Below are 12,494 nucleotides of genomic sequence, written 5' to 3'. Positions count from 1 at the left end.
TAAATAAGCAATATGGTGAATTTATTAAATACACAGAATAGGAGGGTAATATTATAAAGAAATATTTTATATTTGTAATAATAATAAGAGGTAAAATAAATTTTCCTTTATTCTATGCATTAAATGTGAAGTACAAATATATAAATCATTTTTTATTACATATATGGTATTTGAGATTATTGTATTAAAATATATAGTTTTTATTGTAAAATTGCATTTCAGTAAATATGCTAATTTTTCTTTAAGTAAATGAAAAAATCAGATTGAATTAAATAAATAGTTAAAGGACTGTAAGATTTTTTTTTACTCTTACCCCTTTTTACAATAAACAAACATATTTCTTTCTTAATTTAATTTTAAACTTGTCTGATCAAAGGCTTTTCTTTGATCTGAATTAAAAAGCATAAATAGCAAACTGTAAAAAACAAAAAAAAAAGAAACTCTTCAATTCTTCAAATTCGCGACAAGTAAAAACTCAACCTTCTTTCGTAAGAGTAAACGAGAAACTGACATTTTTATTTTATTAAAAGTGCATGAGACTCAATGAGTCTATTTTGACAATTTGTTTTTGTAATATAAAACTAAAAATATAATATTTTGAGTTCAACCCTCAAAATAGAACTTTCATGCTACAAGAAGAGCCAGCTTATGAATGGGACGTCGCATAATACACTTTGGCGTTTTCACCTTAACGACTCTTACACGATTATCTTTGCCTGGATGACTGGAATTACTCTGCCAGTTATCCAATATTGCGTTGTCTTCGTGTATGATCACTAATCCATTAACCTGAATGTTGATCACGAACCCATTTAGTACGAGACTGCAACTCACTCAAATATTTTCGAGACCATTGATGCCAAAAACGTTGCTTGACTGCGATAATGCGCGACCATTTATCGTGATGATTTATATTATTTTCTGCAACAATAGTGCGTTCGGGTAAAGCCTTTAATGAGTTACCAATGATGAAATGTGCAGGTGTCAAAAGCTCACAGTCATTTGGATCAGAAGAAAGTGGAGCTCTCGGACGTGAATTAAGTATAGCTTCTACTTCAATCAGGGTAGTATTTAGTTCTTCAAAAGTAAGACGCGTATTAGCAAGGGTGCGATTTAAATGACCTTTTGTTGACTTCACTGCAGTTTCCCACAGGCCACCGAAATGTGGAGCCCTGAGAGGAATGAAATTAACGTTTATATATTCATTAGAACAAAAGTTAATGATCGATTGCTTATTGCTGGAATTGAAAATAAAGTTTTTCAACCCAGTAAGTTTTCGATTTGCTCCAACAAAATTTATGGCATTATCACAATAAATATCTGTTGGCAAGCCTCTTCTGCCTATCATGCGTTTTAGCGCGGCGATAAATGCATCTGTTGTGAGATCTGAAACGACTTCGATATGCACTGCCTTTGACCACAGCCACACAAAAATAGCTATGTATGTTTTATACGGCGTTTTGCCTTTTATTCAAAGATATGTGTTGACTGGTCCACAAAAATCAACAGCACCGCGAGAAAATGGTTTGCAAGGTGTAAGACGCTTTACAGGCAAGTTACCCATCATTTGCTGGAGTAACTTCGGTTTATAACGTACACAATGTACACACGATCTAACAATTCGGCGCGCAATGTCTCTAGCATTGATGATCCAAAATCTAAGGCGTATCAAAACAACTAGTGCTTTAGGTCCAGCGTGAAAATTGGTAATATGCAAGTGACGTACGAGACATTCGACAAAATAACATTTGCTGGGTAGTAATACAGGATGCTTTTGCATATGAGGTAGTGAAGCTAATTCTAGACGTCCACCAACCTTTAACAAGTTGTACCTAAATGTATCTTAAACGGTTTAGAAAATTGCAAACACCTTGACCTTCTACTCCTTTTTTTACACGACGAATATCTTCAGCAAAATATGTTTGTTGGATGTTCCAAACTATACACCAAAGCGCTGTTTCCATTTCATATGCAGACAGAGATTCTGTTTCACAAATGTTACATACTGATTTATTTATCTTCCTGAAAAAACGAAGCATCCACGCTATCAAACGTACAGTAGTGACGTGTGAACTAAATTTCGATAGATTTTTTAACGATATAATTAGAATTTTCTGCGGCGACAAATACAGCCTTTCGATTTTCTTTATTAACTTGTTCCACGTCGACAGTAACGTGACCAACTTTAGGCCACCCAATTTGTGGACCGTATAAAAACGCTGGGCCCTTATACCAAATTGATTCAATAATTTCTGGAACTGTGCAGCCTCTCGATACAATATCAGCAGGCTTCTGTTGTGATGGTACTTATCTCCAATCGCAATAAACGGTGAAATCCTGTATAACTGATACTCGATTTCCTACATATTGTAAGGATGGAAATTTACACTAAATTTCCACCTACATAAACCTACATAAACTTACATAAACCTACATAAACGTGCACTAAAAACAATAACAACACGAACTAAAACACATCAATACAACACAGTTTTTTTTATAAAAACGACACTTTTTTATATTTATATTTAAACTTGGAAAAAGTAGACTCACTGGTAATAAATGTTGAAAACATCTGGAATTAAATAGTTTAATTAATATTTAAAATATTTATTCAAATAATTTACCAAAACCCAAACCGTTTCAAGCCTTAAAAACACCTTAAACTAATCTGAAATGATATTGAAATGAAATATAAAAATATAATTAAATAAATAAATAATAAACTCACCTTATTTATTGTTAATTATATTTCTTATATTTATTTTTTAAATTTGATGAATATTTGCATATTATTTATCGTAACAAACAAAATAAATAAAAACCACCACCGACCGAATGTAGTTTTAAAACACGTTTTGTAAGAATCAAAACAAAGCAGCGTTAACATAAGAAAACAAGAACGGCCAAAAATATTCGCCGTAAGAGAAGCTTAAAGAGAAGCTAAATGCACAAGCTGAGTACCGCACAAAATATGAAATAGAAAATCAGAACGGCAAAATTAAAACAAGAATTACGTGAGATCAGCTGTAAATAAAATGATACGCTACACAAAAGCTCGGTCGAGTGCATATATAAGATGCACAGTTTTCTTATAGAGGAGCCTTGGCATATAATCGCTAAGGCGCGTACACCTAGTGGAAAAGGGTAGGTTCGGGTCCGGGACAAAGGATAGTTCTACATCAGGAATTATTGCACGGAGTCGAATTATATTATTTCAAGTGGTCGAATTACGTCTATCGTAAATAATATAATTTTACAAAATATTTATACAAAGGATAATTCCACATCAGGAATTATTAACACAAAGCTAAATCAATGTATTTTAATAATTCTACATCAAGAATTATTACACAAAGTCGAATTATATTATTTCAAGTGGTCGAATTACGTCTATCGTAAATAATATAATTTTACAGAATATTTATGCAAAGGATAATTCCACATCAGGAATTATTAACACAAAGCTAAATCAATGTATTTCAATAATTCTACATCAAGAATTATTACACAAAGTCGAATTATATTATTTCAAGTGGTCGAATTACGTCTATCGTAAATAATATAATTTTACAGAATATTTATACAAAGGATAGCTCCACATCAGGAATTATTAACACAAAACTAAATCAATTCATTTCAATAATTCTACATCAAGAATTATTATACAAAGTCGAATTATATTATTTCAAGTGGTCGAATTACGTCTATCGTAAATAATATAATTTTACAGAATATTTATGCAAAGGATAATTCCACATCAGGAATTATTAACACAAAGCTAAATCAATTTATGTCAATAATTCTACATCAAGAATTATTACACAGGGTCGAATTATGTTGTTTCGGGTGGTCGAATTACGTCTATCGTAAATAATATAATTTTACAGAATATTTATGCAAAGGATAATTCCACATCAGGAATTATTAACACAAAGCTAAATCAATTTATGTCAATAATTCTACATCAAGAATTATTACACAGGGTCGAATTATGTTGTTTCGGGTGGTCGAATTACGTCTATCGTAAATAATATAATTTCACGGAATATATAAACAAAGGATAATTCTATATCAAGAATTATCGATACTAACCATATTTTTCCCCTTAGAAAACTTTAAACTATCAAAGTGAATCACAACATCCGAATAACTATTGGAAACACTACAGAGCATCCTGTTATAATCAAATCAATACAGAAAAATCTAAGCTATCAAGGTGAATCACAACATCCGAATAACTCTTGGAAACACTACAGAGCGTCCTGGTCTATTCAAATCAATACAGGTCCTTTGGAAGATTTAAGCAGTTACTAACAGGGTTCAGAAAAACACTGTGCTGTGCACAAAAATGCAAAACACCACGCACAAATGTTGTGCGATTCTAAAATTTCACACCACAAATGTGGTGTGCGAAAATTTTTGTGCACATCTTAAGTGCACATCTTGTGTGCACAAACGAAACGCACATTTCACACGAGTGTGGTGGAGTGAAATAAAACTCGCACACGCATTCGGTGTTTGTGCCGAAGTTATTTCGCACAGCACATTGTGTGTGCGGCAGCCAACTTGCCTCGCACACAACGTGTGCAGAAAAGAATACGAGAAGCACATTTTGTGTGCAGGCTCGAAAATAAAAATGCACCCAAATGTGCGGAGACGAAATGTCTACTGCACGTTTGTGTGAAATGATGATTTAAAAGCGCACAATATTATGACAAATATCGCAGCAAAATAGTACGGAAAACTGATTTGTATTAATTTTGGTCTTAATGCGAAATATTTTATTGAAGAAATAATTTTGTATTTATATTTTAATTTTGAATTTATTATTAGATTTACATTTATTGCTTATATTACTTATTTTTTTAAGGTTTATTAATTTAAAATATGGGAATAAAGTTAATTTCACAATGTACTTGAAAACTTTGTTATATTAAATAGGTACATGAATTTAATAGAGAAAGAGTATTTGTTTCGAAATGTTATAATTAAAGAGGATCGGTTCTACGGATCGTACTTTGAAAAAATTAAATATATCAATTTTGGACTACTTCATAAAATTTTATTTAATAGTAAGTTGTACACTAAGATTCGTTAGTAAGGTTATAAAAAGCAAATTAAATATTTTTTACAACAACATAAATTAATTTTGTTATTAGATTTCAATTAATTTTTTATCTTTAATTACAGCTTAAATTTAACAAAGTTATTGAAATAATTTTATAATTTAATATCTTAATTTCTTATTATAAAATATATAATTTTTATTACATATTTTTTGAAATAAATTTTCATTTAATCTTATTAATAACATTGCTGAAATATTTTTTTCACTTAAATTATATCTCTGCTTACTTATCACAGTAGAAAGGGCGCTAAAATCCTGCTACCTGTTCAAGAAAATATTTTCTTAATCTTTCGCGTTTTTTAATGAATGTTAGATACTCTACCTATGTGAATACATATTTCTGGAGAAGAAAAATATCTATTTGTGGCCCTCCCGTATTATCTTTTTTAAACTGTTGCAAAATTTATTAAACAAATACACCAATACCAATACCTGCTACCTGTTCAAAAAAAATATTTTCCTAATCTTTCGTAATCTTTCATATTTTTTGGGCATAAAAAAATCTTCCTAAAATATGTTTTTATTTTTTTTAAACTGGTGCAAAACTTTCCAAACAAATACTTTAAGTTCACTTACTATATTTGCATTTAAAAATGCACAAAGTAATATACAAAAAACTAATATTTTAAGTTAAAATACAAATAAGGTTAAGACAGTTATAATTTTTAGTTTACATTAATTAACAAAAATAATTATTTTAAATATTTGTTAATTTATGCAATTTTTAACATAAGTTACGATCCCAACGAACGCAAATATCAATTTTTTCAAAATTTGCAACAAAATAATATTTTCTATTTCAAACAAAATTGTGAAGTTCCTGTAATTTTTTTCCACCCTTGGGTGCAAACGCAAAATCGCACATTTGTGCACGTTTGTGCATCGCACATTTGTGCACTTTGTGCACGTTTGAGCAATCGCACATTTGTGCACATTTGTGCAATCGTAATATGAGCAACACACTCGTGTGTAGAGAGAATTTTTTGTCGCACAGTGCGGTGCGAGCATAAAATTTTCTCGCACATCTGATTGTGCACATTTTTATAAATCAGTCACACAGCACAAATGTGTGTGCACGAATCTGTGTGCACAATAATCGCTTTGTGCGATGTGAAATTTAAAATCGCACAACAAATTTGAGTGCGTGCATTTTTTTTCTTAACACCACAAATGTGCGTGTGCATATTTTAAAAATAATTTCCACTCGCACAGTGCAGTGTTCGATTTTGTGCACCACATTCCGAATTTTTAATTCAAAAATTCATAAATTGCAAGTGCGATTTTATTACCAATGCTATTATCTAGTTTCGAAGTACCAAGTATTTTTTTGATATTTTCTCCTGTAACGACAAGCGCAAGTCGATCATCTTTTCTTTATCCTTTCATTTCTGGTAGAAGTTTTCCATTCCAATGAAATATTACACAAAAGGTTGAGGGATCTGCAATCAAATATTTTAAATATAATCTAAAAAGTAAACAACTTTAACTAATTTACATAGAAATTCTTCAAAATCGCATGTGCTCAAAATCGCATCTAGAATCTGTCGCCGCTATTCGCAAAATAGATTTTAATGTATGATTATTAAAAACAGACAAAAAATGTACATCACTGATTTTTATACGTTATTACCTTGAACACTTTGGCGTATAGATTTATGGTTGCACGCATACACAAGAATAAAAAATCTCAAAATTTTTGGTTTCAATGAAATTCGTGTTTTATTTCACAACTTCTATTAAACTTAATGTTATGCTTTGTTCACAATTTTCAATAAAATAATTATTAATCTTATAAATCTTTATATCTTATATTTTCTTTTACAAAAATTTTTTACAACTTTATATCCTGTAAGTTCATTCACAAAATTTTCGATCAAATAAAACTTTATGTTTTATATTTCCATTCACAATATTTTCTACTTTAATAATTTAACCTTTTTTCTTTTAAATTTTTTTTTATTTTAAAAAAAAAGAAGACACAATTGAACCCATGTCAAAACTGATCTGAGATTAACAGGATTGATCTTAGGGTTTTATAACCGGTTTAACAGAGGGAGTTTTAAGCTCTTCAAATTTGAACTTTCGAGCTGAATTTGTATGAACTAATACCTTAAACTTTCTATTTTAATAGGAATGTAGCATAATTCCAGGAATTTTTAACAGAAAACATTATTTTGTTGTCATGACAAAGCAAAGCTGTTGTTTAGAACATAGCGTTGGTGTTTTAACGTGTAACCTTTTTTACAATGTTGAGAATAGGTGGAAATTGCAAATAAATTCTGTGTGGTCGTTTTAGTATTTAATTTATATTTATTTTGGTAAGAATTTTATAAAGTATAAGGAATTTATATTGAAATTTATGATGTCACCTATTTTTTTGCAACAATGTGCTTGATACATTGTGGCAATTTGGATAGAGAAATATTAGCATCTATGCTAATATGTAACTATATATCTTTCATATATCTATGTTTATGTTTATCACATTTCTCAAATAGTTCTGGCTGGCGCTTTTTTTCTATTATTTTGTTTTCAATGCCTTCCACGCATCCTGGTTGACCTTTCTGTCTTTGTTGAAAAAAGAAATCATTATCTTCTTGGATTTTTATTTATTCAACAGCAGTAGGTGCTACGATAACAAATACAAAATTTTCTATATTTTCACAGAACTCTTTTTCTTTAATTCGGAATTTTTCGTGCAGAGACTTATTACTTTCTTGTAATAATCGTAAATTTTTTGTAGTTCTTTTTTGCAATTAAATTCAGTTAGAGTAGGAATACGAGCCTTTACCAAAATGGTAGTACGGAATAATTCATACTTCTAAAAGTTTCCTTCTAGGTGTTGCGTTGAACACGAATTTTATAGAAAAGAACTTGAAGTACTTGCTTCATTGAAAGCAACTTTGCTCCACAGATTTCACTTTGACATTCTCTTGTTAAAACTATATGTAGGGGTTAATAATATAAAATGAAACTCTTCAGTACTTTTGTTCTGACTGCGATTTCAAACAAAAAAACTGTCAAAGAAAGAAAAGAAGACGTAAAGCGAAGAAGTTGAAGCTGAACAGACGTTTTATTTTCATAGTGTATTGTCTTTAAGTAAATTGTTATTAATTTTTCATAAAGTCTAATTATACCACTATTAATTTGGGGGCTCAGCCGGGATTGCAGCGGGTAACAGCAAATAAGGCGTTATGCATTGTTTAAAAGAAAAAATTAAGCTGCAGCAGGCAGTAAAAGAAGAAATTAAGAAGTAAGAAAAAGAAGAAACTAAGAAGCAAGAAGAATAAGAGATAAGAATAAGTAGAAAAAGGAAAAACGAAGCTGCGTGCAGAAGGCTTATCTAGGATGAAGAGCATGAGGGTGTGTCTGTATATGATATGGCTACATCCAACGAGCTACTGCTGGTACTACAGCAGTAGTGTTAGGAGCTTCTTCACCCTTAAAGACGTGCAAGAAAGCATGACCCCATTCACAGGGAACGATGCAGTTGATATTAACCAGTGGTTTGGCGAATTCGACGACAACGCGGCAACGCTGGGATGGAACAACATCCAAAAGTTTGTATACGCCAAACAACTACTGCAGGGTGCTGCACGTCTATTTATCAGAAACCAACCAAGTGTACATGACTGGCAATGACCAAATGATCGCAAAAATTCACGACATGCTAAGAAACAGAATGCATCGCCCGAATGAAACACTCAGAGAATGTGTGTAGAACCTGCAAGAGATAAGTCGACCAATTGACTTAGACGAGAAATGTCTAATTTCATACTTTGTTCGAAGTTAAATAAAACAACCTTATACGAAGCGCAAACAATAAGCGAGCAGAAACAACGTATGATAATTTATGAAAAGATCAGAGGGACGAACAAAGGAGGTAGAGGCGAAGCTCCAGTGTGCAACTCAAAATCGTTTGAACATAAAATCCCGAAACAGGAAATAAAACGAAGGTGCTTCAAGTGTGGTGATGTGACACACTTAGCAAAAGATTATACGATTGTTAACTACAAATATTTCCGCTGTAACAAGATCGGACATCGCTCGTTTGAATGTAAAGAAGCAAAAACATTGCAATCCTCATCGTTCAGCAGTGAAGTAAATTCCGTAGCAAACATGTCTAGTCACTTCATCTCAAACAAGAAGTCATGTCGAAATGTAACAATTCTGGGAACGCCCATTTGCGCTCTTATCGACATCGAATCTGATATGACATTACTACGCGAAGATGTTTTCGAGTCGTCGGGTGGCGGTATCCTGTGTAACGATATTAAAACTCTACGTTGTACGGGTGGGAACGTAATAAAAAGCAAAGGAAGCATAAAATTGCAGACAGCTTTAGACAAGGCTGACCTATACCTGACGTTTCACATCGTCGCCTATAAAGACCCCGATTATTTAGCAGTAATTAGTTGTGATGTATTTGACAATTTAAGCATTGCGTTATCCAAAAACGGTTCGAAATTTTATGTTTCAGAAGAAAAAGAAGTAGATGTAAAAACGAAGAATGACATAACTACAAATGAAGATGAATTTTAAATTTTATGTGGAATGGCAGATGCGGTTCAGCAGTCATCAAACATAGACAGAGCACAACTTTCATTTGAAATGCAGGAAGAAATTGAATCGTTAGTTACAAATTATAAACCAAGTGAAATATGCAAAGTCACCGATTGAAATGAAAATTATCATGATGGATGATACTCCGATATATGAAAGCCCATAGCGGTTGGCATACCATAACCGAGTAATAGTGAACGAATAGGTAATGGTGCGCGTAGAACAAGGCAATGTGCAAGAAAGTTTTTCGGAATATGCTGCCGCAGTTGTATTAGCATCTAAGAAGGATGAATCAAAGCGTCTATGCTGCGATTATCGTAGATTAAATGAAAAGATTGTGAAGGACCGTTTCACTATGCCGTTAATCAAAGATATTCTGGATAAATTACAAGGTGTAAATGTTTTCACGACACTCGACTTGAAGAACGGGTTCTTTTACGTTCCAGTAGAACCATCATCACGAAAATTAACTGCATTATATATGTACCAAGAAGAATTTTTCTTAGTAAAACTAAAACCGAAAAAGAGACGACAAAAAACACGTTGTTTTTTAATTCGAGTTTGATCAAGACTGATCGTTTTTATTGTAATAACTTGCATTGTGCAACAGGGTTGCCAATAATACAAAAACTTTCGTTATTTATGAACATTATATATTTTATGTTATTTTGTATTGTTACCCAACATCCCGGCCTCCTTGAAAGGACTTTCAATGGGTAAAATGGCTAGTTTGTGGATAGGTCTGCGAATGCTGCCCTTTGAGGTACATACGTCAACTACTCTGACATGCTCGTCCTTGCCTGGTATGACCTTAAGAACTCTTCCGAGTTGCCAATGTAGTGGGGGCACATTGTCTTCATGAATTAACACCATTGCATTGGGCATGATATTTGGTATTTCACAGGTCCACTTTGTGCGCATCTGTAGCTCATTTATGTATTCATGAGACCACCGCTTCCAAAATGATTGTTTCAAACCGATGATGAGGGACCACTTGTCGAGCATGTTAGTATTAGCAAATTCCGTCCGCTCCGGTAACGCCTTTAGAGAGCACCCAATCAAAAAATGGGCAGGAGTGAATGCTTCATTGTCGCTAGGATCCGGCGAAAGTGGTGTCAATGGTCGAGAGTTGAGAGTAGCTTCTATCTCGGTTGTTACTGTTGACAGCTCCTCAAATGTTAACTTAGTAGTCATCAAACTTCTATATAAGTGCCCTTTTGCGGATTTAACTGCAGCCTCCCAAAGACCGCCAAAATGAGGTGCCCTGTGCGGAATAAAGTGAAAATTAATGAATTCAGACGCGCAGTACTGAATGATAGACGATTGGTTTATTTTATTAAATAAGAATGACTTTAGTTCTGTCAATTGATTTGAAGCCCCAACAAAATTGGTTGCGTTATCGCAAAATATATTACTTGGTAAGCCTCTCCTGCCAATCATTCTTTTAAATGCTGCAATGAACGCGTCTGTTGACAAACTTGATACAACTTCGATGTGTACTGCTTTTGTTGCCATACAAATAAAAATGGCGATATAAGTTTTGTATGGAGGCTTCCCTCTTATACGTAAATACGTGTTGAATGGTCCACAAGAATCTATACCACAGCGAGCAAACGGCCGTGACAGTGTGAGACGTTCTACCGGTAAATTGCCCATCATCTGTTGCAATAGTTTTGGCTTATAATGCACGCAGTGAACACATTGTCTGACTACTCTTCGAGCAACCTCTCTGGCGTTTATAATCCAAAACTCTAAACGAATGAGTGCCACTAGTGCCTTAGGTCCAGCATGATAATTCTTACGATGCAAGTAACGAACATAACGTATGACGAATTCAGATTTGCTAGGCAGCAGGATAGGATGTTTACGTTCTTTTGCAAGATCAGCCAATTCTAATCGTCCACCAACCTTTATCAGCTTATACCCACCGGTATCTTCAATAAATGGGTTGAGGTATTTTAATGAACCTTTTGTTATAGATCCTCGATTCAATAAATAAATATCTTCAGCAAAGTACTGAGCTTGTATATTTGAAATGATGCATCGGAAGGCGTAGTCTAATTCTTCATGAGTAAGGACTTCTGTAAAGACATTGCGGTTGAACTTCTTGAATGCCGCTTTTCGTTTTTCCTTATTGACTTCTTCAAAATCCAAGTTGTCGTTCTTGTTTGCAGGCCACTTATACATCTCTTGACGAAGAAATGAAGGTCCTTTAAACCAAATAGAATTAGTGAGATCCTTAACAGTGCTGCCTCTTGACACAATGTCTGCTGGATTACAATTTGTGTGGACATATCTCCAATGTGAACCTGCGGTGAGGTCTTGAATCTCAGAAACTCTATTGCCTACGAAGGCAGACAGTGTGGCCGAATGCATTTTGAGCCAATATAAAACGATTTGGGAATCAGACTATAGATAGATGTCCGTATCAAACTTTTCGAAGAGCGATTTAATTTTGTTGTAAAGTCTTGCAAGTAGCAGTGCTTCACAAAGTTCTAATTTTGGAAGCGATTGTTTTTTTAGCGGAGCTACTCTAGATTTGGCTACGAATAGTTGAACCTCTATGAGGTTGGAATCATCTGTGACGCGAATGTAAATGCTGCAACCATATGCGCGAATCGATGCATCGCAGAACCCATGGAGCTGAATTGTTTTTGCTTTTGGTTTTAGACAGTACCTTGGAATGGTAATGGTGTTCAATGATGACAAATCGTGACAAAGCCTTTCCCATGCTGAATGTAAATTTTGAGGAATGGATTCGTCCCAATCAAATTTAAGCAGCCATAGCTCTTGCAATAAT

The 12,494-nt window shown here is 33.3% G+C and overlaps 2 protein-coding genes across 2 annotated transcripts in view; one reads left to right on the top strand and one right to left on the bottom strand.

Moving 5' to 3' along the window:
- Positions 1–10,357: 10,357 nt before the first annotated feature.
- Positions 10,358–12,070, bottom strand: LOC119677263. Its single transcript, XM_038088535.1, has one exon. It carries the CDS (start codon positions 12,068–12,070, stop codon positions 10,358–10,360), a length of 1,713 nt encoding a protein of 570 aa, XP_037944463.1.
- A 326-nt stretch (positions 12,071–12,396) lies between these two features.
- LOC119677262 (dehydrogenase/reductase SDR family protein 7-like) overlaps positions 12,397–12,494 on the top strand; it is a 2,271-nt gene continuing 2,173 nt past the window's right edge. The window contains exon 1 of the mRNA XM_038088534.1: positions 12,397–12,406. Within this exon, the coding sequence (XP_037944462.1) occupies positions 12,397–12,406 (10 nt within the window). The remainder of the gene's footprint in view (positions 12,407–12,494) is intronic.

This window comes from Teleopsis dalmanni, chromosome 2 (assembly GCF_002237135.1).
Source record: "Teleopsis dalmanni isolate 2A chromosome 2, ASM223713v2, whole genome shotgun sequence".
NCBI lineage: Eukaryota > Metazoa > Arthropoda > Insecta > Diptera > Diopsidae > Teleopsis > Teleopsis dalmanni.
This window is presented reverse-complemented; position numbering and strand designations above follow the sequence as displayed.